The 26911-nt window shown below is 34.9% G+C and overlaps 1 protein-coding gene and 2 non-coding genes across 3 annotated transcripts; all 3 read right to left on the bottom strand.

Moving 5' to 3' along the window:
- Window positions 1–3369: 3369 nt before the first annotated feature.
- Window positions 3370–3474, bottom strand: LOC124886856. The gene has a single exon (XR_007044262.1). It is a non-coding gene; the product is annotated as a small nucleolar RNA R71 (small nucleolar RNA).
- An 11831-nt stretch (window positions 3475–15305) lies between these two features.
- Window positions 15306–15411, bottom strand: LOC124886791. The gene has a single exon (XR_007044200.1). It is a non-coding gene; the product is annotated as a small nucleolar RNA R71 (small nucleolar RNA).
- A 4991-nt stretch (window positions 15412–20402) lies between these two features.
- LOC107856984 (probable glycosyltransferase At5g25310) lies at window positions 20403–25898 on the bottom strand. Its single transcript, XM_016701941.2, has 4 exons — window positions 25286–25898; window positions 24841–24965; window positions 21478–21829; window positions 20403–21313 (listed from the first exon to the last, which is right to left on the bottom strand). Exons 1-4 carry the CDS (start codon window positions 25571–25573, stop codon window positions 20651–20653), a joined length of 1428 nt encoding a protein of 475 aa, XP_016557427.1. The 5' UTR covers window positions 25574–25898; the 3' UTR covers window positions 20403–20650.
- Window positions 25899–26911: the final 1013 nt, after the last annotated feature.

The following is a 26911-nucleotide window of genomic DNA, read 5'->3' on the forward strand; positions in this document are numbered from 1 at the left end:
CATCAGGACTGCGATCGTGATACCTGAGACCGCAGTAAACAATTCTGCCATTGCTCAAGAGACATAAACTTAACACCAACTTTGTCTTCCAACTAGGTGTACAACATCATGATCAGATAAACGAAGCCTAGATAGCAAGATTTCAGCCCCAAACTTAAAGGAATTCATGTTGGAATCATTTGGGCAATGAATGGATACCTACTATACATATTATTTATAACCATTCTAGGTTAGAACATGGGTACTTAAGACTTTCCCAAATGACGTGTAGACACCCTACAGCTGCTAATCACAATCATAATTACAAATAAGCATAGTTTTGACATTATAACACTATTTCAAGCTCATTTCTAGCTACATGTCCCAAGCCTACAATAACAGTAAAAGTAAGGAAGTTGAGATAACATACCAAGTAAATGATGCAAAAGGTTTGAAATAAAATCTTGGAAACTCTTACGATGCCACTAATTTGAGGAAAATTATGAGAAAAATTGAAAATAAGGTGCATAGGTGCATGGCATTCAGATGCTATTTTTAATCTGAGTCAACCGTGATTGCAATCTAAGTTACGCGATTGCGGTCCCATGATCTCCACAATTACAGAGGCGTAGACTGCGGTCGTAGTAACTGAGACCCAATAATTGGATTTCCTGTACTACTTTTTTTGTCATCTCAATCATGCCAATTTCACATATTCCCTTTTCAAAGTCACTCAAATTTCCCTTAGCACTATGCTTCACAGATTATGTATGCAATAAAATAAAACAATAAAGAAACCTACTCTATTATGCATAAATCAAAAATATATGTGCCATGTTTTGTGGCGTGATAGATTGCATCCCATAAAGTGCTTAGTTTAATGTCATAGCACGACGCCTTCACTCCTTACCTTTGTGTCTCTACTTAGAAAATTTGAATCTTCGTCCCAAATTTTGTTCAATATACAATGAGCGACAGAGGGGTAGAAAATTCAAATCTTCCAAGATGAAACTTGGAAGCGGTGGTAAAATAGAAAGCAAGCTTCGATCTCTCCATTTTGAAAACGTGAACCTTTTACCCAATGATGTTGGGTGTATTTATGCATTCTAGTGTCACTATTCTAGTCTTTATAGCCTTATTTTGAAGATGATTCGTATGCAATATGGGTTGATAATGAGATAAATATGTATGAAAGTGTTAGAGCATGTGTTTACAATGTTAAAAGTGACTTCCACAAAGAGTCATTTAGAGTTCATTCGAGAAAACTAGTTTTGCTAGCTTGATCTAGATGCTTGTCTAGATGGTCTCGTTGGATTCCATTATTTTTATTGTGTTACAAATGGTTTTAATGTTTAATTATGAGTGGAATAACTTGTTGGTAATGAGAAAATTTCAATTTTATTGAGTGTACAGCTGGAATAATAAGTTGAAGATTAACATGAACTAACAAGGCTTGGCACTTGTTTTGATTCATCGTTATGAGTATTGTGTTGTCATTGTCTCTTAATTTGTGGTGTTTGATTGTGTAGGAAGCTTTGTGACCTGAATATGATGATATTTTGATGTTGAAAAGGCTTTTAATCCATGGGAAATACACCCCAAGTCAAGGGATGAAATATTGGAGGACCAATACTTAACCAAAATTCGAAGACCAACATCCAGAGGATCAAGGTGATTTGCCCGCGATGCCCCACTTAGGGCAAGTCTATGTGCAAGGCACAAGCATTTCTGGAGCAGTTCTCAACCTAGGGCTCAGATTCACCTGGGGTGGGGCTATATCCAGGGTGGTGCCCCATCTATTCTCATGCTCACACACTGCTGCAATTTAATTCCAACACGGACTTGGCTTACTCCTATACTATAAATACATGCTGTATCACCTTTTTACATATCTTTGAGCATATTTCAGAGATCAAGGGGATGCTACAAATTCATATTTAGGTTTTTAATATTTCAATTTAGTTCATTCATGTTTTTAATCGCTAATTACCACCTTGTGATTACGATTATGACTATGCGAGGCCAAATATCCTTTTTCGGGGTTGAAGCCAAGAACATGAGCACTATTATTTTGATTTGAATACATTTAACTTTGCTTATCATTATCGATTGTCGGTTCATCTTTGATTTAACTATTTTAAGAATTCGCGACCCTTAGAATATATTAATTGTCCACCTTTTAATCTTAGAAGAGGGAATAGGGGATAGAATATGGAGATGAGCAAAGTATGGTTTGTATTCATTTATGAAATAAGGAATCTAAATTAGTGTCTAGGACAGGGATGTACTTAGATACCTTACTTGATTCACACGTAGGATAATAGCTTAAAGAACTTAAGTGGACTATTACATCACTGCTTAAGATGTAGCTGTAAGGTTCAACTAGGTAAAGGATTAGAGGTCGGGAGACCATGATCACACAATTAACCCTACGAACCTATAACCAAGATAAGCAAGTTAACAAATGAAACTCAATCACGTAGTATGATTGTTCAAAGTGCTCTAACCCTGGGTTTTCTCCCATTAATTATTTCAAGATCTTTACTTAATCATTGTTTACTTTTCTCTAGTTATAAATTACAAACTCTCTTTTTGGTTATACTTGCATCAAATGAATCTAAATTGTGAACCAAAATAGAGTTATTGTTGAATAAAGTCTCTGTAGGACCGATACTTAGCTTTCATTAGGCCACTTTACTACTTGATAAGACCACGTACACTTGCATGTGCGCTTATGCGCTGTCAAGTTTTTGGCGCCATTGCCAGGTACTTAAAATTTGGCAACATTTTATTTTAGTTTTACTTTTAGATTTATTTGATGTTTTTACGCTTGGTCTTGGTTCTGTTTTTTGTAGGAATTAGTTTACAAAAGCTGGCAAACGGATCAGGACTTGGTTGAACCAAGCGCCGAACCTGAGCAACTTTTCCTTTAAAGAAGGAGAAAAGCAAACCTTCTCCCTTAATTTCTACAAATCCAAGAAAACCAAGAGAATCCTGTCATCATGGCTGATGAACTAGTAACCCACAGGATAGTCAGAGAAGTGGCAATCTTACTTCCAACCAATTTGACCTCCCCATTTCAGAACCCAGCAGCTGGAGGCAATTTCAAACTTAGAAGAATATGGTACAACTTCTGATATGCAGTGGACAGTTCACCAGGCTTTCACATGAAGATCCACAGGTCCACTTATGGAATTTTCTAGAAATTAATGATACATTCATCCCGACAGGCATAAATCAAGATTATGTGAGGATGACAATTTTTCTCTTTTCTCTGTTGGGGGAAGCAAAAAAGTGGTTGGCTACAGAACCAACAAATTTAATCACTTCATGGGATAATTTGGCCAAAAAATTTCTTATTTGATTCTTCCCATCTATTAAGATTGGGAGACTTTGCAGTGAGATAGTATATTTCAAACAGAAGACAGACAAGAATCTCTATCATGCTTGGGAGCGATTTAAGGATCTTCTTAGGGACTATCCACACCATCAATAGTCCAACGAGGTACTTTCTCATACTTTTGTAAAAGCACTTGATCACAATATAAAGATTTTTCTAGATTCAGCTGCAGGTGGTCAAGTGTTGGAATTGACTTATGATGAGTTGTACACATAGTTGAACTACATAGCACAAGAAAATCCTGAGTGGCATTCAGATGCTAGAAGTGCCACGAAAAGAATTGTATGTGTAATGGAGGTAGACTAGTTCACTGCCTTATCAGCTTAGGTTGCAGCATTGAAAAATATGATAAACACTCAGTTCAGCAGCCTAAAATTGGGAGCTCCACAGACTACATCAGCAATCAATGCAGTTCAGCAAGCTAGTGGTTGGTGTGAGATTTGTGAAAATAGTGGCCATTCAGTGGCCATGTGTGCTTCAAATTCGGAATTAATAATATAAGTGGGCAATGCTCAAAGGCTAAATTATGTTAATGCCTATAACATGAAGTGGCAGGCTCAGTCGTGAAATGCACAACAATAAATTCAGCAACCTCAGGCATAAGGGAATCAATCAACTAACAACATGGAAGAGATATTGAAATAGCTTCTAGCTAATCAAACACAGTTGATTGCAGACATAAAAAATTCACAAGCTACTTGGAGAAGTTTAGAGTTGTAGACTGGAAAGTTGCAGAAAGTATTGAATACTAGGCCTCAAGGTGGTCTATCAGCTGATACAGAGAATCCAAAATAAGTTATGGTAATCACCTTTAGGAGTGGTAAAGAGATTCAAGGAAAACCTTCAAAGGCCACTAAGGAGGTAGATAATGAAGGGGTAACTCCATAGGTTTTCAAAAAAGTTGCTGAAGAATCAAGAAAGTTTGGGTACTTGAAGACTAAAGTTGTTGAACAAGAAGTGAAGAAGGCATCACCACTACCCTTCCCTCAGATGCAGATTAAAGCGAAAAAGGATGCAATGTTTAAGAAGTCCTTTGATACATTCAAAGAATTTCACATTAACTTACCTTTGTTAGATGCTTTGTAAGGTATGCCTAAGTATGCAAAGTACTTGAGAGATGTGGTTGCTAATAAGGTAAAATTATAGGATGTGGAGGCAATAACACTCACTAAAGAGTGTAGCTCAATAATGACACAGAAAATCCCTAAGAAATTCAGAGATTGGGGGAAGTTTACTCTCCCGATCCAAATTAGGAGTAGAGTGGTCCACACACTGAGTGACTTAGGGACGAGCATAAATATGATGCCCCTATCTTTGTTTGACATATTTGGGCTTGGGAAATCCTAGATCGACCATGGTGGTTTTGCAGTTAGCAGACAGATCCATTGCCTATCCGGAAGGAATTATTGAGGATGTCCTCATAAAGGTTGGTAAATTTATTATTCCTGCAGACTTTATTATTCTTGATTTTGAAGCAAACAAAAAGGTTCTAAACATCTTGGGGCATCCATTCTTAGAAACTGAAAGAGCGTTGATTGATGTTAGAGAAGGCACGCTCAAAATAAGGGTAGAGGATGAAGAGGTGGTTTTTTATATTTACAAGGCACCCAAAATAGCATTCCATTATAAAGATTTATGTAATATCGATGTTATTGAAGGAGACAAGTGTGGAGTGGTTATTCCACCAAAGACCTCTTTGGACTACCTGATTGAGCAACCTAAACTTCTATCCCCTAAGCCTAACATGATGAACGTTGATGAGCCTGAAAAGGCTAAAGTTGAAAAAACCTATTTCTCTTGAAAATTCACACCCAAAAGAGGTAAAGAGAATAAGAAGATGGAGGCCAAATGTGGGAAAGAGAAGGAAGGAATATGGTTGAGTTAAGCTAGGTCGAGCCGCGACACTAAACCAGGTGCTGCTTGGGAGGCAACCCAAGTTAAGTAGGTATGATTTATTTTTATTTTTTAGTTTTTATGTCACGTAGTTTTTATTTTTGATTGAGTCACAGTTTATGGAAAGTCTGAGTACCGTAAACCTAAGCTTGGAGCGTGGCAAAAAAACTGAGTATGGGGTCCCATAGGCCTCCTTTAGGCAAAAAGATGTTGCTTGCTAGGCCTAAAGGCCTCAAGGAGTATTTCTATCTCTTACATTTAAGTTCACTTTGGGGACAAAGTAGATTTTTAAGTGTGGGGTGGGGAAATTCCTAAATTTTGGCTCAATTTAAAAAAATTTTGTGTAAGATATTCTTGTTGGTGCTATTTTTGATTACATGGTGCAAGTGTTTTGTTTGGTAAAAGCATGTGGAATAAGTGAATTTCTACTTTTGAGACTCTTAGGCTTATTTTTTCACTCTTGTACTTTTTGGCTTAAATTTGAATTCATGTCATCGTTTGGTTAGGAGTTTATGATGATCCTATTAGTTGAGCATGTGCCATGTGCATGTAAGGTTTTTTTTTATGTTTATTTCTTATTGCATGTGATGTCTAGAACTTGCCTAGTGTGTGTGTAAAGCGAAATAAAGAGTGTGGGTTTAGGAGATGATTTAGGCATTTCTTTGATAGCCTTGTTTTATACACTCTATTTGTCCTACCCTTTGTGCATTATCCTAGTTAACCCTTATTGAGCCTTTAGCATTTTCTTTGGTAGCCGCATAAGCAGCCTAATCTCTTCTTTTATGGACCTTAATTAGATCCAAAAGCTCCTAGGTCCTTTAATGAAAAATTGAATTAGTAAGGAGTTTGAGAAATTAAAGAAGAAAAAGGTAAAATTAATGCCTCAAGGTAATAGTTATTAGTGTTTATATTTGATTTGTGATGGTTTGGAGTGATATAAATGGTGTTAGAAATATTTTCATGATTGTACAAAATGAGAAAAATTAAATCTTGAAGGAATATACAATACATCCATCGTGTGTTTGTGAAAATACTTAAAAGAGATAGGGCAAAACAAAAGAATAGGGTAGACAAAATGGTGTATATTGGTTTTTGGAGATTTGTTTTAAATGTATAATATAGTGTATTAAAGTTCTTAGAGAGGTTAGTCACTATTCCCAAATAGCTCCTAGTCATCCCTTAGCCTACATTACAACCTGAAAAGGACCTAATTGATCCTGAGTTCATCATTCTGATATTAGTGAAGCATTACACTAAGGGTAAGCCTATGGTTTATTATGTGTAACTTGTCTCTATGAGAGCGAGTGTAATTTGATTCTTGCACCCATTGTGATAAATGACATAATTGTGAGTGATTATGGGTAACTCTCTTATTGTGAGGGGCACATGTTTGATGAATAAAGGGGATTTATATGATGTCCTTTATTGAATAATAAGCATGAGTTTTCCAACTATGTGAATCAATTCTTGAGGCTAGGATATTTTGGAGTAGGTTCATAAGCTTTCAATTGTGTCTGTAACATGCTTAGTGTAGAAACTTGCAATCTATGTAGTCATGGTGGTACTATCTTGAGTGTCTTTCATGCAATAGAAGTGTAGAGTCTCCTTAGTTTATGATGATTATAGTTAAGAGTTGTTCGATGATGAACAAGGCTTTAAGTGTGGGGTGGTGATGTTGGATGTATTTATGCATTCTAGTGTCACTATTGTAGTCTTTTTAGCCTTGTTTTGAGGATGATTTGTATGCTACATGGGTTGATAATGATATAAATGTGTATCAAAGTGTTAGAGAATGTGTTTACAATGTTCAAAGTGACTTTCAAACAAGTTTGTACTTCAAAGAGTCATTTAGAGTTCATTAGAGAAAACTAGTTTTACTAGCTTGAGCTAGGTGCTTGTCTAGTTGCTCTCGTTTGATTCTATGGTGTTTAATGTGTTCCAAATGATTTTAATGTGTAATTATGAGTGTAATAAATTATTTTTAGTTAGCGAAGTTCAATTTTATTGAGTGTGCAGCTGGAACAATAAGTAGAAGATTAACATGAACTAACTAGGCCTAGCTCTTGTTTTGATTCATCGTTATGAGTATTGTGTTATGATTGTCTCTTAATTTGTGGTGTGTGATTGTGTAATACCCTGTATGTTCCCAAGCTAGGAAATGAATCAGTTCTCCTACGCAAGAAACCTTATATCCTGTGATTCATATTTGAGTACATGATTTACAATGAGTATCCTAGCGATAAGATAGCTTATGATGTGTTAAGCATGCTCATGTGTGTCACTCAGAGTGAGGCAAGCTAATAGCTTTTAGGATCCATCAAGTTTTAGTTTGTGATTCCACAAGAGTTACCTTTGAATGAGTATAACTTGATTTATATGTAACATTTTGGTAGATTTAAACCCACCAAATTGTAGAGAATCGAATTAGCTTTTCAATGATTCCAATTTTATAACAATCTGACACCTGAGCAAGAAGTTATGGCCCTACAAAGTAGGAGTGCGACTCATAAACAATCGCACATGGCTACTGGAACTAGTGTGCGACAGTTTGTGTGGCGCACACCCTCAAGTGTGCAATATCATGTGCGATGCATACCTTAGCTTATGCGATAGGATGTACGGCGCTCACCTTAGCATGTGCAATGAGGTGTGCGACGCACTCTTATGATTTCAGCCATGAAAAACACTTAGTTTTTGAGTTATTTTGAGGATAATTAAGTCTTTTAATACTCCTTACACGTCCCAATACTTAACCTCACAAAATTTATAGCTTCTAATCACATTATAACCCTATTAACATCTTAAGTTTATTATCCAAGAGCACAAGAAGGAGAAAAACTACTAGGGTTCCATAATCAAGCTTGAAGGTCCAATCTTTGATATTCTTTGATAACAAAATCATGATTTTGTTCATCCACGGATCCCTTTCGTTTGTGGAGTTCAAGAATCAATCTTTGATAACAAAATCATGAATGTTTTGGGGTGATATGGTTATATTCATGTTGTTATTTGTGGTTTGTGTTATAGAGTGGGAATTTGATGAACTTCCAGGAAGATTGTGATTATATAGTTGGAACCCATGAATTTGGGTAGATTAAAGTGGTGTAAGTTTGTGAATACACCTATGCCTTAAAGAGTGCATGTAAGGTGTTTGATAAAATACCTAACAGACTAGAAATCATGTATTATAGCTAAATTGTGACTAAGTGAAGGATTCATGATAGGCCTCTATGATTCAATGTCATCCATATTGATAATGTGTCTTGTGAACACTGTTGGATTACTCATGAACTAGTCTTATGGAATTATACTATGCTTACTTGCAAAACCCACTCATGTACAAGATGTAGAATACCCATGTACTTCATGAAATTCCCCAAGTTATGATATTATGGATTGTGGTTGTAATATGTAATGAGCATGATATTGAAAGCTATGCAAGTATATACATGTTGTATGAAATTCCCTTCCATGAAATAGACTGTTGAGAACCATGCTTAGTGTGAAATCCCTTATTTATGATATTGTGGATTATGGACTCTACTCTTATGATCAAGTCAGTCATGTGTGTCAGTTTTCTTCCATCGAGTCCTGGGGGTACTTGTACCTGAAAAATATAGTTGTGTGCCTAGAGCCATGTCATGTTTTCACGATACTCTCAGTCAAGCCATGATCTATAGAAATCAGTCAGTCATGTGACTAAGGAAAACTCAGTAATCTCAGTGTTCAGTATTCTCGGTAATCTCAGTACTCAGTAACTTCAGTAATCACAGTAAATCTTAGTAACTTCAGTACTCTTAATCAGTCCTCAGAACTCATTATATTTCGTCCGTCATCAGAATCCAGTAAACTCAGTTTTATCTCTGCTAAACAATACCACTAGTATCAGTTCAGTTAATCAGTATCAGCTCAGCAAAATAGTTCAGTTAAGTTATTTAGTTTGGCCCAGATATTCTGTTCAGTATCTTTCAGATGGGAGTAGGATTCAGCACCAAGTGAACCTAGGGATGGGGGCTCACCCACTAGAATATGACTGAGATCCCTAAAAGCAATCCCTAATTACCAGAACTATGTTGCCAGCGTAGGGATAAGATATCACCCGTTAGATAGGACTGACATACTCAGGGATCACCTGTTAGCATATTTATATGTAAAGGACTGATCCCAGGAGTCACCTGCTATATTAGGACTGACTCCACTGCAGATGTCTTTACTGGTGGTGCGGTACTGACACCCTTTCAGTCAGGGCAAAGATTGGACCCCAGTCAGCTTAGCTTGGGGCATGTCGGTTAGATGAACGCATCCCACGGTTTCAGTTACAGAATCAGGGCTTTCAGACACAGTCAACTCAGCTTAGTAGTACAGATTCAGTACTGTTAGATACAGTCAATGTTTATCATTGTAAATAGACTTCAAGATCACCCATTAGCTAGGACTGATCTCACCTATGATTAATCAATATCAGAATTATTAGATTTAAAGATCACCTGCTAGATAGAACTGATCTCAGACTAAGTCAAATCATCCTTGTTATCAGTATACTCATGATTACCCTCTAGATAGGACTGATCTCAGATTTAGTTACTCCAAGTAGAACGAAACTTAGATAGTTCCATCAGAACTTAGATTGTCAGATACAGTCGCTCAGTATCGGTTATATCGATTAGTCTGATTATTACAGTTATATCAGCTATATCAGTTGTCATAGCTCACGTTAACAGTATTCAATTTCAGGACTGTTAGACAAAGTCATTCAAACCAGTTCTTCATAATTTGAACTATCAAAAATAGTTAATAATTTATTCAGTACCTCAGTAACAGTAAGGTCATGTCGTCAGTATTCAGACTCAGTAGTCAGCATCATCACGAGTTCAGTTATAGTTGTTTATGCATGTATGTATTCTCACGTTCATATTAGTTAGCATTGTTTATGCATATAACCCTTTGCATTTAGCCTACCTCACTCGTATACTCAGTACATTCAAACGTACTGACGTATTTGCGCTATGGTGCTTTCTCTTATGTTACACCATAGGTTCAGAGGCACAAGCTCCAGATCAACAGTAGCATTCTAGTGTTCAGAGTTTGCAGTGAGTCTTTCTTATTCGAGGACGATATGATTATTGCTATATTTACTATTCAATTTCTAGATAGAGTTAGTTGGAGACATGTTCCTTCAACTCCTTATTCAGTTTAGTTAGAGGCTTTCAAACTAGATGTTAGATTAGATATTTAAATCACATTATTTTCAATATTTATGACTTGGTTTGGTATTGTTATACCTTTTTTCAGACATTTTGTTATCAGACGTTTATTCAGTTCAAACCTTATGGCCTTTCATGTTCATGTTTCTGCATTTTATGATATATTATGCAGTATATAGGTACAGATATCAGTCATGGGTTAGCTTGTGGTCCTTCGGGGTCATGAGCACCGTGTAGCATTTTGGTTCAGAAAATTAGGGTGTTACAGATTGTGTAGGATGATTTGTGATATGAATATGATGATTTTTTTATGTTGAAAAGGCTTGAAATCCAAGGTAAATACACCCCAAGTCAAGGGATGAAAGATTGGAGGAACAATACATAACCAAAATTCAGAGAGCAACTTCCAGAGGGTTAAGGTGATTTGCCCGCGATACACCACTTGGAGCAGGGCAATGGGCAGGGCACAACCTTGCCTGGAGAAGTAATCAACCCAGGGCTTAGCCTCAACTGGAGCGGGGCTATAGCTAGAGCATTGCGCCATCCATTCTCGTGCTCACAAACTGCTGCAATTCAATTCCAACACGAACTTGGCTTACTCCTATACTATAAATACACGTTATATCACATTTTTACTTATCTTTGAGCATATTTTGGAGATCAAAGGGCTGATACAACATCATATTTATATTTTTATTATTTCAATTTAGTTCATTCATGTTTTTAATCATTAATTACCACCTTGTATTACAATTATGACTATGCATGGCTAAACGCCCTTTTTTGGGGTTGAAGCCAAGAACATGAGTACTATTGTTTTGAATTGAATTAGTTTAACTTTGGTTATCATTATTGATTGTGTGTTCATCTTTGATTTAACTATTTTAAGGATTCGCAACCCTTAGAATACATCAATTGTCCACCTTTTAATCTCAAGAGGAGGAATAGGGGATAGAATATGGAGATGAGCAAAGTATGATTTGTATTCCTTTATAAAATAAGTAATGCAAATTAGTGTCCGGGATAGGTATGTACTTAGATACCTTACTTGATTCATATGCAGTATGATAGCTTAAAGAACTTAAGTGGACTATTATATCCCCGCTCAACAATGTAGGTGTAAGTTTCAACTTAGGTAAAGGATTAGAGGTCGAGAGACCATGATAACGCAATTAAACCTACAAATCTACAACCAAGATAAGCAAGTTAAAGAATGAAATTCAATAACATAGTACGATTGCTGAAAGTGCGCTAACTTTGGGTTTTCTCCTATTGATTGTTTCAAGATCTTTACTTACGCATTGTTTACTTTTCTCTAGTTATAAATTACAAACTCTACTTTTAGTTACTCTTGTGTCAATTGAATCTAAAGTGTGGACTAAAATAGAATTGTTGTTGAATCAAGTCCTTGTGGGATCAATACTTGGCTTTCATTAGGCCACTTTACTACTTGATAAGACCACGTACACTTGTGTGTGCACTTGGGCGCTGTCACCCAACTTTACATCAAACTTCTGAATTTTCTCCTTGGGTAAAAGCAAGAACATCAATAGGTCATTCCTTGTAAATCGGAAATTGAGCATCTTGGCCTTTGATGGATGGGGTTCCAAGTGCTCCTTCAGAATGACCAATTCCAAAATATAAGAGTTGGACTCCACCTCCCCACAATCCTTCATTTGCTCAAAGGGATGGATCCTCATCACATCTTATAAGTCTAATGTTGAAAAGTGGGTTGAATGAGGTCCAACACCTAACTTTGGGTTCGTTTCCTCCAAAGCATTATCATCCTGAAATGAGTAAAAGTCGTTATAAGGTTTTTACGTTGATTGTTCATTTGACTCTAGTATTATTTTTTTATTTTGGCATCTCCTTCCTCATATGATCCGGATTGTTTGGAAGTCGCCGAGGATTCTTCGCTACCAAGCTTATCTTCATAGCTTGGTTTCTCTTCTTGACATATCTCCTCTTGGGTAATGGGCATGGTAATGATAATTTCAATCTTTTCTTCTTCTTCCATTATCGCCTTCTTGATGCTTGTCCATTCTTGATGAATGTGTTCTAGTCCCTCCTCCATTACTTTCAACCGATCCAAAATTGCTTATAACCTTGGGTCACAACTATTGGACTCGACGTCTTGCTAAAAAAAAAATCACAAGCAAATGTATACAAGATTGAATTCAAGCACATAACTAAAATTCTAAACTAACTTAATACGCCATATTGTTCCCCGGTAAGGCGCCATTTTTTATAACGCTCAACTTACACGTCAATTTAAGTACAAGGCGGTCACCGTCAATACATTAACCCTACATTGCAGCGGGGGTCGAATCAATGAGAAACAATATGAGTGGCAATCAAATTAATTCGAAATGATAGATACAAGTTAAATTCAAACTAATGGTGCAAAAAGATAAAATGGGGGAGATAGGGTCCTACACTAATATTTTTTTTTGGGTTTTTCTAGTATAAATTTGGGGCTATGAATAATTATAGTTTTATCAATTAAACACAAATCTTAGGATTATGAATTACTAAGGGAGTGACATCTAGGAGTTAGTCATCAACATCAATTTAGTAAGTCAAAATATGGGTAGGCTTGGTTCTAGATTTCGATGCTAGTCTTTTGACAAAATACCAAAATTTCACCTATTGATTCTTTCGAATACCTAATAGGTGTGTTCAATAATTTGTAACCACAGCCTTAATCTAGGCATCCCTATTTCTAGGATGATACCTATGGCATAGTCAACCTCACATTCACCCTTATGTCTAAGATAGTGAAAATTTAGCACACTGCACATATAATTGTTTATCATCGCTTTGGTCTCCACATTCCTTTTTCGAAGATCATATGAATTCCTAAAGTTCACCCAAAACCCTTTTTTCAAAGATGGCCTTGAACTTTCTAGAGCTTGAATCTTTCACTCATCAAACCCATGTGGGTATTTGTGGCTTTCACCTATCAAATCTCAACCAAAATAGCATAGAAATGATAAAACCCATAAACTTGAACTACCAAATAGATGCTAACAATAACAAACCATACACACTTTAACCTCTATTCACACATAACCCCAAGACGGAGATTTAGCTACACATAAGATAAATAAGTATAGATATACCCATAATCTCTATTCAATTGAATTGTTGAAGATATAAGTGAATGTTACTTCAAACTTGGTTCTCCCATAATATCAACAATGGAAGTGAGCAAATCTCCCACTTAGAAAGTCTCCAATGTATTCTTCACCCAAAATTTATACAATATTTTCTTCTCTAAAAATGGAGGCTATAAACTACACAAAACTAAACTTAAAAAAATTGAGGAAGATGGAATTGTTCCATCATGATAGGGTTTGAGTTAATTTTGTCAAAATGGGATTAGTATGTGCAATTATAGTTTTGGCGTTGGGCTGAAATCCTCCATTAGGCCGTGATCGCGCAGGTCTGGCTGCGACCACGACTATGCGACCGCGGTTTACCTCCATGACCGCGATTGATTGACCATCCTTGACTTCTGCAACCGCGTCCAGCTGATCGCGATTACGGTACCTAAGGCCCTTCTATTTCAGGTCTTAAGCTATACTTTCTTGCTCCCATTTTGATCATTTTGAGCTCCAATCCATATCTTTCCAACCCTTTAACTCTATACCTTCAAGAAGTGGATATTAGTTCATCTAATTATAATTATGTCTCAGTTATTCATCCATAACAATGTAATGTGCACAAAAAATGAGTGCGATTAAGTTGTAAACTCCCCACTCATCAGGTACAAAAGAACAAGATTCTAAAATAGTAAGGCAAATTCCATACCTGATATAGCTAAAAATAGATCCTTATTTTCTTCTCCCTCAGACAGTAGTATTAGCTCCTTGATAAACTTAACTTGTCAAAGAAGATAAGCTAAGGAGAAATTGATAGTCATAATCGAATAAGCCAAAAGTAAAGAAAGTATACAAGTACTTATCTAGGTTAAATGATTTAGATATAATGTAAATTGAGTTGAAGAAGTCTTCAATTAATTTTACAGCATTGGTGAGACATGTAAATGTCTAATGTGAAAACACCCAAAACTCTATTTTTCAGATATTGATTCTAGTGTAGCCGGGTGAGAGACATCATAATTTCCTTAGTCATTCGATCTACATCAATTTGGGGAAGATGAATTTGGCAGTGACGCTTGAGGTGGATGAAGGTTGTAGATTGTTTATTTATCTTCTGGATTTTTCTTTGTTTCTTATTTGATTTTTGTTTTTTTGTAAATATGGCTTACTGCTGGGTTTTGGGCCTTGTTATCTTGCACCTATAATGGGTCATTAATTTCCTTGTGTAAAGATAGTTTGATTTGTAATAAATAGGCATGTTAGACCTTGTTTAGCTTTAAAAAGAATAGACCTACAGTCCATCCCCCTCCTGCACCATATGTGTAGCTTTTAAAAAAATAGACCTACACTCCATCTCCCTCCTTCACCACATGTTCCATTGTTAAACTTTGTAATAAAAAATTAGTAAAATGCCTCCAGACTATTGTAAAGCCAAATATCACCGAAAATTTTAAGCTTAAAGAGGGCATGGTGTGACTAGTGAAGAACACTTGTCAATATAAGGGTAAAACCGCATAAAGAACCATACAAACACCTACAAAAGCACTGAGTTGAGTGATAACTTTCACTACCAAAAGGTTTTAAATAAATATGTAAAGTTGACATTGTTCCCCTTCTCATTAATTATGAAAGCCAAGAAATGGTTGCAGAATGAAACGACAGGACATCTTGTGATACTTTGTCTAAAAAGTTTCTCAGTATATTCTCCCATCTTAAAGAAAAAATGATCTTAGAGGTAGGATTTATGGGTTTTTTCAAAAAGATGTTGAATCTCTTTCCCAAGTATGGGAGAGATACAAGGGATACTTAAGAGATTCTCCACACCACGAACAATCCAAGAAGATTATTGGGAATAAATTTTATTAAAGTACTGAGGTCAGACTTGAAGTCTTTATTAGATGCTACAGCTCAAGGGAAAATTTTGTCCAAGAGCTATGGTGAAAGAGGCATTGCTTATTTTTATGTCTACGGTTAACCAAGACTATTTAGAGCCCAATAGAGTGTTCACTTTTACATACATAATATTGAGTAAGTTAGAGTTGAATGATATATTAGACATTTGGGATGATATTAGATAGTTTTGTGCCTTAATAAAGCAAAGTTTATTAGCTCCAAGTTCAGTTTAAGTTCAACGGGTATAATAGGTTCAGGTGATTATTTTGTGAAAAGTGTGATAAGAACAACGCTTACTCTGGATGCCCTTTGAATTACGAATATATATTATGTGGGGAAACAAAATTACAAAGATCACCCAAACTTCTCTTGGTATGAAATCAGCAGGTCCAAAGATAGAGTAGTATACGCAACAAGCTTCACAAGTGAGCAATTCTTTAGAAGAGACAATAAAAGCAGTTCATCGGTGCAACGATCCATTCCATCATTACTAAAAATATCTATGGTAAAGGCATAAGAATTTCATTCCTTATAAGTGTTAGGATCAATTTAGTATGGGAGAGAAATATTTTTGAATTAAGGTCATACAATACCCCTAGCACAAAATTAAATTATAGTTGTCCTTACCGATTGAGTTTTGGCCTAAGCTTAAACTAGAGTAAACTTCAAACGAGCACTCCTCATAAAATATAAAGAGTTATGGGTCTCAATAACAGTAGATTAAAGATCTCTGAGTTTTCTTTCTGATATCGTCGATCGTTCATCAATAGGTCCAATATTAACCGGTCGTTAGTGTGCTCTCATATTTGACCTAGGCTGGAAATCTAAAGAATGATATATTTGTGTCATGAGCCGAGACTACTCCCTATTCATAATACGGTTCTTAGAACCACAAGTGATCTCAATCTAGCTTATGTACTGGGATACTGCTTGAGCAACTAATTTATAATGTAAATAAAAGCTAAATTTGCTGAGCGGAAATATAAGCATGAGAAAATCTGAATGAATGTAATACTGATAAAGTTTACAACATGATAAAACTAAAGAAAGAACTTGAATTACATATCATGACTCTAACTGACTATCTATGAAGTCTTTACTATACTGACTGTAGGTGGATAGGACATTCCTCTTACTACCACAAATCAATACATAAGAATAATAATAGTATAATATATAAACTACAACATCACCTGCCGGTTGAATGCTAAGAACTTTCTAACCTTGGTGTATAGACTATATCTGGTACCTATATCATGAAGGAATGTAGCCACAAATGCATATATGTAGTCAGTACGTTGGAATGTACAAAGTATGTCATGGAAATATTTAAAATATGATTTAAAATTGAGGATATAAGTTATTTACTAAAACGTACATTTAAAACATGGCTATACATGAAAACTGTAAGTCATAGTGAATTTATAAATCATGAGCTGAAAAACAATTCTGTAAGTTGTGAAGCGATAGAAATATGAATATTGTATATAAATCTTAGTAAAGCTGAACATTCTGTAAAACTGAACTGAGGATCATGTATGGATATTGAGCATGAAAACATGAACATGTAAGATGAATGAAAGACCAAGTAAGGCATGCACTAAAATAATCTGTAAAACTAACTGCTAAATAATTGAAATCTAATTACTTGGTCAAGCAAACCTAAACTAATATAGACTGAGTATTGACTAAATCTGTGGGAGCTATCATGTAACCGACATATCCCAATCTGAGCAAATTAGGGTCCAGCCTGTAACCCCAGTTAGAAGGGTATCAGTACCTTGCCATGGGTACTAACACATGACTGACGATATGGATATACAAGGTTGATGTCCCAAAGAACTAAGGAGTCAATCCTAAACTGGAGGGTGACCTTTAAGAGAGTGGTAGTCCTAAACTAGCAAGTGACATCTCATAATCCTATGTTGGATACGTAGTTCTAGAACTTAGGGACTGCTACTAAGGACTCAGTCTTAACTAAAGGGTGAGACCCCATCCCTAGGTTCGCTCGATAATAAATCCTACTCCCAACTGAATGATACTGGTATTATTATGGGTCTAACATGATGTGGTACTATACTGATAAGTGTTATACATGAATATGCTAGTCTGGATATAAGAATAAGAACATGATCTGACTACTTGTAACTTGAAAATGAAAACATATAAAAACACATAGGTATCGGGGGTTCATAACCCTCCAACACTGAATGATTTTTTAAAATATGGTAATACCATCTAAATCACTGGTAGGAGATCATAATTTAGGGACCCAAAACGTAATACATTTCAGTTAAATGATAAAATACATGAATTTGAACATGGGGATGAAATAAACTTGGGAGGATAACAATTTCACATGGTTTAATTTATAACTTGATGATTTAACGTGAAATCAACGGAATATAACATGGGAAATTAAATTTAAAACATGAAATTACTTAATTCACATGGAAACACATATTGACAAAGCTTGAATTCAAATTTCTAATAGATACATGGATTAAATTCATAATTTGCATGGATAATTTCACAAAATAGTATAAAATTCATACTTAAACAAAAAAAAAAGAATTTTCGGCTCAATAGGTGGAAGGAACCCAATAATGAATAGTCCATATACCTGAATATAGAAGCCTTGGATAATTTTCTTAGGATTGAACTTGAACTTGAAGAACCCTAATTAGTTTTGGGAAGAAAGAAATCGCCTTTTTTTGCTCTATGATGAATGATTTCTAAGTTATGATACATTAGGGTAATATTTATGCTTGATAATTGTTGTTTGGAGGGTGAAACGACATAGTTTTGGGGGTTAAAAGAGTGGGAAAAGACCAAAAAAAATCTTAGGAATTATTTGAAAAACGTCTGGAAGTCGTCCCAATGACTTAGGTCACGACTAGTAAGGTTTGGCTATGAGTCATGGATTGAGTTTTAGTCAGAAATCCATTTTCAGCATTTACTGTCCAAATTACGACTCCCTCCTAACGACCCGTAATGAGACATTACGAGTCGTAGTCTAGGTAGCTTTGACAGTGCTTCAGTATTATGGCTATAACTTTTCACCCGATATTAGATTAAGGAAAAATTGGAATCGTTGGAAAGTTAATTCAATTATATATCTATTGGTGGATCTTGAGATAAAAAATTCTAAGTACACCAAAATTTATGCTCGTTTGAAGATAACTATAGTTATATTCTTCACAAAAACGTAATCGCTAAGGGGTGTTTTCACTTGCCTATAAGCTAGGAGCTATTTGTGACCTTAATATGCATCTTAATCACTAATAAAACTACCAAAACATGAGGTTTGGTCTTGCATGAAATTAAAAGATGATTCTAACATTGGCTTGAATTTTCGGGGTGTCACAATTTGAGTGAATGATATGAATTGTAAATTGAGGGAATTTAAACTGTCACATTATATGTACATGACTTATCTTGAGTTTTTATATCATATATTATGTGATTTAACCTTGGTCGATTGATGATGCCCACCAGTACTTGTTATTTGTACTGATGCTACACTTGTTACACCCTTTTTGGGGTATAATATGGTTACAGGATTGGTTAATGTTTCTCAAGTGACGTGGATATTGATATCTATTGGCTTTTAGTTATTTCATTCCTACAGTAGAAGTTGTGTCCTTTGTGTTGTCTTTTACTTATTAGATCTCCTGTATATTGTCTAACTAGGTCATAGGGGAAAGTGTTTTCATTTATAAATTTATTATAAAAGATTGTATAAGTTATTAGATTTTGAAATCCTTAATATAATTACTTATAACTTCCCACGTATTTTGAAATGGGTGGTAAGGGTTCTCCTATATTGGTGGATCAGAGTAGGTGCCTGCACAATCTGATTAGTTGGTTTTGTGACAGTTCGTAGCAGAGTATATGTTACCACTCTCACAAGTACAAGAGCAAATGTAGAGTAGAGTCCTACAGATTGGTATGTAGACGTCCACATCAAATCTTCGGAAAGCCACAACAAATGTACATAATTTCACAAGTAAGCAAAGGTGGTCTTTTATCCTTACCTAAATATTTGTACTTGATTTAATTTGAGCTCTTATTTTACACATGGTTACTTTATGACTCATATATTTTGTACATTCTTTCATATTGATGTCCTTCATGGGGACGTTGTATTTCTTGTTGTAGGCATAGGTGCTCCATCTAGTAGATCTCTCCAATAGAAGCACAAGATACTCAGTAGCTTTTGGTGAGCTCTAGATTGGTTGGGGGCTTTTATGAGTCGTTAACATATATTTTGATGTTGTATTATAGTTAAGGGTATGGCAGGGTCCTATCCCAGCCTAAACTAAGTTGTCTATCTCTTAGAGGCTTTATAGACTAATGTTGAAGTAAACCGCAATTGTGTCTTGTCTTTTCGTAGTTGAGGCCCCAACGACCAAGTCATGTACATCTACTTTGATCCTATCTACGTTGGTCTTTCTATCAGGGCTCTTAACTATACTTGTCAAAGCTTTATATAATTGTCATAGTTATATGCACGGTAAGCACAGGTTATAAGTTGATTCTCTCGGGCTTTTAGGGCATCGGGTGTCTGTCCATCTCAAGGGATTTGAGGCGTGACAATATTGTAGATTTTCCACTTGATTCATCTAGCCACTTCTGCTACCGTCCATTTGATCCTCGAGATTCCATCAATGATTTTAGCTTTTTTGTACAAGATTGCTTCGATATTCCCTTGATGAGAATCAGTGTCTTTCAAACCTGCCCTAGTGAAACTTTACCTATTTTTCCCATTATCCGCTGCAACTTCGTTGCTATATTATATTAGTGATGTCAAGTTTTTGCTGGTTTAGAGATTGATTACAAGTGTCTTGTAAATCAATTTGCATGCTGGTTTCCAAACATCATATGCAAATGAAACACTGAATCGATTCCTTGCACATTTTACTTTAATTTCGACAAAAATTCAAGGACATTATATATCTTGTAGAATACTACAGAGATAACGTCTCCCATTCTGAAATGAAAAAATGGATCAAGAATGCTTTCATTTACATTGTCTTGTTGAAGCAAGACTACAAACAAATTCTATATGACAAAAGAATCTAACTCAAATTTAAGGCATTGAAATAAACCCTTGTGTTCACACACACACCCAATTCCTTGTTTTGTTACTTATACTTTGGTAGTAGGTTCCTATTCTAGAACCTTAAATTTAGTCTCCTAAGCCATATAGAATGTAATATCATATGGAACATATCAAATCTCAGAGCAGGCCGGTTTAGTTCAAAATGTTTCCTAACAGCCCTCAAGCCTTCCTTGAGCTTCATGTATTTGTCTTCTGGAACAGCCACCAAGATCTCCTTTAGCCTTGGGATATCAGAAATGTTAACCTGAACTGAGAATGCTTCCCAGTTTAGCACATCACTAAAAGGGAAGACATAATGATCTGATAACATAACAGGAACACATTCAGCGTACATGGCTTCAACCACTCTTGGGCTAGCCACTTCATACCCACTAGGGCATAGGCAAAACTTGGACCGCAACATTTCAGAGGGATAATCCATGTCCTTAGGCAGGTATTCGTATACACGGAGATCAGAGTCGCGGCCTTTCCAGTGATCAAAGAGGGTTTTCCGGACATGGCCGTGAAGTCCACCAGCAAAGAATCCAAGGTACGGCCTTGAAATGTTGGCTGGTGGAGGAGACTGCAGCTTTGGGGACACTACACCATTGTAAAGATAGATTTCAGGAAGACTGACATCCTTCTGAGGATTGAAGCCTTCTGAGGTGTTGGCATTACACAAAACCCTGACTGATGTATTGTATAGTAAATCATTGCCTTTTGAAGCAACAGGTGCCTGAAATAAGTGTAGCAGCAGACCATGTGTGAGTATATATATAGCATGTGCCACAAGTCCTAGCTGTATGCTGTTAATTTTCTCTGTCATTACATGTTGGCTAATTAATAAGTACATTTCATAAACAAAATTTTGCTTCAAAAAGTAGTAGTAATAAAGCTCACCCAGTCATGGCAAGAAAGCATGAAATGATCAGCTCCATGGCTTCGATTCCAGAATGGGTATTTTGTTGATATAAGTCGCACATAATCAGACACGAACTCTTTAAGAGGTTCAATATCATATGAAAGAGGTACGTAGAGAAATTTAACCATCCAAGTTACACTAAAAGGCATGAAGTAAACATGGGCTGAATGAGGGTCCCTTGTCCTGAAATTATTATTAACATGTTCCATCTCACTGATGAACCTTCCTTCACTTGCATATATATTTTTACAGGGTCCATTATGGACTATAATGAAGTCCCCATCTTCATATACATACACCTTGAACCTCCTCTCCATTTCCTTGTAACTCCTGCAAAAATTATATATTTGGAACATGTACAAATGATATTCAAGTCCACTAGCATGTTCAATGATAGCTACGAAATTATAACTACGACAGCCATGAAAGTGAACCAAAAAAAAAAGCATATGTACCTTAAGTCCCAATCAAAAAATTATACTATATCAAATATGTGTTGGTTACGCGAAATCCAAACTCTTGAAGGGCAAGGCATACTATAGGAAACCAATTAGCATAACTTTTAAGTCATTATTGGGAACTCAATGAAATCTTATTTGTTTAACCTAATTATTTAGGATTGCTTTTTTCTGAATAAACTTATTTGGTCCATTTGACCATCATCATCAGCTTATTGCTTATAAGACCGACTTTCCTTGTTATTGTTGTCACACTTCTCAACGTAGAGCATTCGTTCCGTTCATCTTTACTCGTTCAAGTTAATTAGCTTGATGCACCTCTTAAGAAATAATATATAAAATAGTATAGCGAATAGCTAAAACTTTCTTAGTTATGTAGGTTAATTATTAATGTATCAATGGAAAAAAAAAATAGGGTATTGAGAAACTAAAGAGAGAAATTACTAAGGTGGGCACGGAGGTTAAAAGAATGGGAAGACTTTATAATATTTCAAAATTACAGAAAATTTATTATTTTTTAGCCATTAAAATGAAAGTGTGTCATATAAGTTGGAATAAAGTATACTTCTTTGTTTCCATTAAAATTCTGTAAGGCTAGCAAAACCTTTTTGTCCAATTTCAAAGTTGTGGAAAACAAATCTTCAAACATACCAAATTAACTAGTTATTACAGAAGAAAACAATTATTTAGAGAAGACACGATGTCAATCAATATTTTTCTTGTTATAATTAATAGATAAAAATATATATTACTCCTTATAAAAGAGTCTATTGGTCTTTCAACCTTTTAGTTTTTGCCTTCTCACTTTTATAAAAGTATAGATACATAATAAATATGGGATTCGTCTTTGTTTTAATCTCATTTTCCCTTTTTGCTTAATTTTTTTTTAAATATTCAGTACTGTTGGTGAAAAGCATAATATATTCCTCCATAAGTCAAAACGAATTATTACTCCCTTCGTTCACTTTTACTTATCGTTTTTAACATATCAATAAAAAAAATAATTATTTTTTTATGATTTAATTTTAGCATTAATTACTTATTCTCTAAATTACTTTTCAAGACATAATACTAAACATCAATTAATATAAGCACTATAATAAAATACTCATGTCAATCACCATTTCTTAGGACGTGCACCATCTAAAATGGACAAATAGAGTGAACGGAGAAGCCCATATATATATATATATATATATAGTTATTTGAATAATGATATTATAAATAAACTAATATAATAGTTGTGTCCTTGCGATAAAACAAACCCTTCTAAAAGCTATTTAGAGAGGACACAATATAAGTGAGTTATCTATTTAAGTATATTGTCTTTAAATATAAACATACAATAACAAATTTGTGAGTTACATAATAATAATAATAATAATAATAATAATAATAATAATAATAATAATAATAAGCTGTATTTCGGTCTTTCAACTTTTTAGTTTAAGGAACAAGAATTTCCACTTTTATAGTAATATAGATACAACAACAACATATCTAGTATATTCCCACATAGTGAGATCTCGGGAGGGTAGACCATACCACTACCTCAAATGAAGTAGAGAACCTGTTTTCGATAGACCCTCGGGGCTTAGGACCGATAGCAGTATAACAAATACAAATTATAAATGCATATAAACAGTGACGGACTCAGGATTTAAGGATAGTGAGTGCTTAAAAAATTTAAAAACTGAAAAAGGTAAAAATTACCCCAATGAGATTCGAACTTAAGGCCTCCTTCCAATGAAGAACCTTAAAATCAAACTAAATGTCAATGCACCGAATCAACTTTTTGTTATAGTAAATGATTTTATATGTTTTATACCTATTTTCATATATTTTCTATATAATTATACCTATGTCAATGCACCCCACTAGTACAGTTTGCAAAAAACTACTACAGTCACAAGATAATACTAAAAACTATCTAATAGAAATCATAGACATCACTCAACACCACAAACAAGAAACTTCTGACACAAATAAAGAATACTCTCCTATTGTTACCAACGCACTCTCACCTCCTAACCCTCTACCCTAATTTCCGTTCTTCACACCTTCCTATTAAGAGTCATGTCCTCCTTAACAAAATTATCCAAGGCGTGAGCTTCGCAGACCTTCCTATCAAGGGTGATGTCTTCCTTAACAAAATTATCCAAGGTGTGAGCTTCGCTTAATTTGCTGATGATAATCATGTTAAAGGAGGGTTCATTGACATTTAATAATAACTGTTTCAGTGTTAGCATTCCTCTTTCTTTTTTTGTGTGTTAAAAGAGAGAGAAAATATAAGAAGTCTAGTAAATGGTAGAGAAATAACGTGACAAACTAGTTAACCGCGTATCTGTTTAAGGACTTGTATGTGTATATCTAATATCTAAATAATCTCGGAAAAAAACGAAACGAAACTAAACAGAAAGGTAAAAAAACGTTTCAACTAATTCCGCATTATTGGAAATCCAAATTTGTTTGTAAAGGATACTGAAGGGGCGGCACCCACAACTACAAGGCGCAATGAATGACTTTTCCACACAAAGGCAATCAAGTGCATGCGACTCCTGTAGGAAATATTGAGTGTGCGCACTACACATACTATGCGTCAATTACAATTCTTATACTCCATAGCTACTTAGTAGATACTCCCTCACAGCTCTTCCTTTTTAGAAAAAGAAAAATAGCATATCAATGATTTATTATATACCATGTAGTATGTAATATATCAGGTGGTTTTTTTTAAAAATCAAAAGGAACAATTAAATTAGAAGAGAACGCGCTTGGAATGTATGCTGGTGAGTAACTTAGAAGGACAGTAGTTAAGAGCTCCTTCCTTTTAGAGCTTCAGTTAAATAAGAAACTTATTTCACGAAATTGAATGAGACTTACTGATAAAATGCGCCTGGATTGCGGTAGATCCCACCAGGGTTCATAGACAGGTTTCCAACACCAGCAGCTTTTCGAATCGCCGCTCTTGCTCGTGCCAGTCCTTCCTGTATTTTATCATCTTTCCTCTGTCCAAAGTTGCAGAATCGCACTCATCATATATATATATCCATTCAGCACTATCAACGACTCACCATGAAGATAAGTGACAGAGTTCCACAAATTGAAAAGCTTCAAAATTAACGTTTGAATGCAGCTCTACCAGCAACTCACCATTGTAAAAGATTTTTCTATTTAAAAAAAAACTAAAGTTTTGATCAAGGTTATGCATAGATGACATTTATGTCTAATAAAGCATTCAAGGAAGCTCTATGATAAAAACAAAAGTAGAAAAATAAAACAAAGGGTAATTTTCGATGAAATTTAAGAAGCATTGAAATTGACTCACAACAAGGGTAGATTTTCGAGAGAAGGAAGAGTTGGGACTGAAAGAAAGATCGGAAGCGATGGCTCGTGATGGATTTCGATTAGCGACGGCGGTGGCGGCGATGGCCTTCTTCTCCAACTCAACGATGGAAACAGTTGGAGCAGAAACCGACGATCGGAAAGGGCTTCCGGAAACGGAGAACCTGACGGATACAACTGCTATCACAGATACAACCAGTACACAACAGAGTACACCTAAACAAGCATAAACTACTCCACCATTACCATCATCACCACTTCTCTTCATCATTGTATATATACTAGACTAGATATGATATATCTCCCTCTTTCTCTCTCTCTGTTTGTGTGTGTGAAATTAGATTTTCAAGGTATGTTAAAAGAAGCGGTTATGGCGGGGAAAATAAGTTTCTTTTCCTACTCGGCTTCTTCTTTTTTTGGGTAAATACTCGGCTTCTTCTACAACGTTTCGTTTGGGGTAAATATAAATGGCGGAAAAAAGGTGAATGGCGTGACAGCTAATGAAATTGAAGTTACAAAGTTAATTACACCTTACTCATTACGGATATTGACACCGATATTTTCTAGGAAATGGTCGTGGTGAACGACTACGAATTTGGTAAGGTGATTATCGGATGAAACTACTGTGTTCATATATATATATATATATATATAGCGAAAATCATGGCGTTAACTCAACTAATTTATTAGTACTTTTTCCGTTTAAAAAAGAATGACCTACTTTGATATTTGGTAAAAAAATTAAGAAAATAAAAAAGACTTTTGAATCTTGTGGTCTTAAATTAAAGTTGTATCAAATATACCAAAATATACTTTAATCTTGTGGTACTAAACATGTCATGTGAAAAGTTGAAATTAAAGTATTACCAAAAAAGAAAAGGGATCATTCTTTTTTTAACAGATTAAAAAGGAAAGTATGTCATTCTTTTTGAAACAGAGGGAGTACTAGTTTTAACATAGGTACTTGTTAATAAACTAAAGAATTTTATATCAAAATAATAAGTTTTATAAGATAGCTACGAACATTAAAATAGATACTCCCTCTATTCCGTTTCATTTTATATGTTGTCATTTTTTTATCCGTCTTAAAAAAATGGCACATGTCTGTATTTGGTAATTATTTAAACACACAATTTCACTTTTACCGTTATTGGTCCACCTGCTTAATTAAAAATAATAATATTACATTTTTTAATAGGGATAATATGGTAAACATATCAAATCTTTCTTTATTTCTTAAATTTCGTACTCGATCAAAATATAACACATAAAATAGGACGAAGGGAGTGCAATATCTATAATCTATAATGTATATCTATCTATAATCTATAATATATTAAAAGTGTGAAGCGTCTTAGAAAAATTGTTTGAACTTTTTGTCCTTCGTTAAAAGTTTTTGCTTTAGACAAAATTGTCTTTTCACTATTTTTTCCTAATATTTAAAATCTGAAAATTAATTAAATATATTTATGCTAAAATCTTTCTTTATTAGAAGAGGCTAGAATTTCACTATTTTTCCTAATTTAAGAGTTGAAATTAATTAAATATATTTTTGTGATAAAAATCTTTCCTTATTAGAAGTCATAAAAATTAATGACAACTAATATTT

The sequence above is a fragment of the Capsicum annuum genome, chromosome 8, assembly GCF_002878395.1.
Source record: "Capsicum annuum cultivar UCD-10X-F1 chromosome 8, UCD10Xv1.1, whole genome shotgun sequence".
In the NCBI taxonomy this organism is placed as follows: Eukaryota; Viridiplantae; Streptophyta; class Magnoliopsida; order Solanales; family Solanaceae; genus Capsicum; species Capsicum annuum.

Excerpts from the sequence above, each read along its gene's own strand:
- LOC107856984 (XM_016701941.2), bottom strand. The coding sequence starts at position 25,573 with ATGATGAAGAGAAGTGGTGATGATGGTAATGGTGGAGTAGTTTATGCT. Across the intron at positions 21,830-24,840 it reads AATCCAGGCGCATTTTATCA|GAGTTACAAGGAAATGGAGA; the intron begins GTAAGTCTCATT and ends TAATTTTTGCAG. Across the intron at positions 21,314-21,477 it reads TGCTTTCTTGCCATGACTGG|GCACCTGTTGCTTCAAAAGG; the intron begins GTGAGCTTTATT and ends CACTTATTTCAG.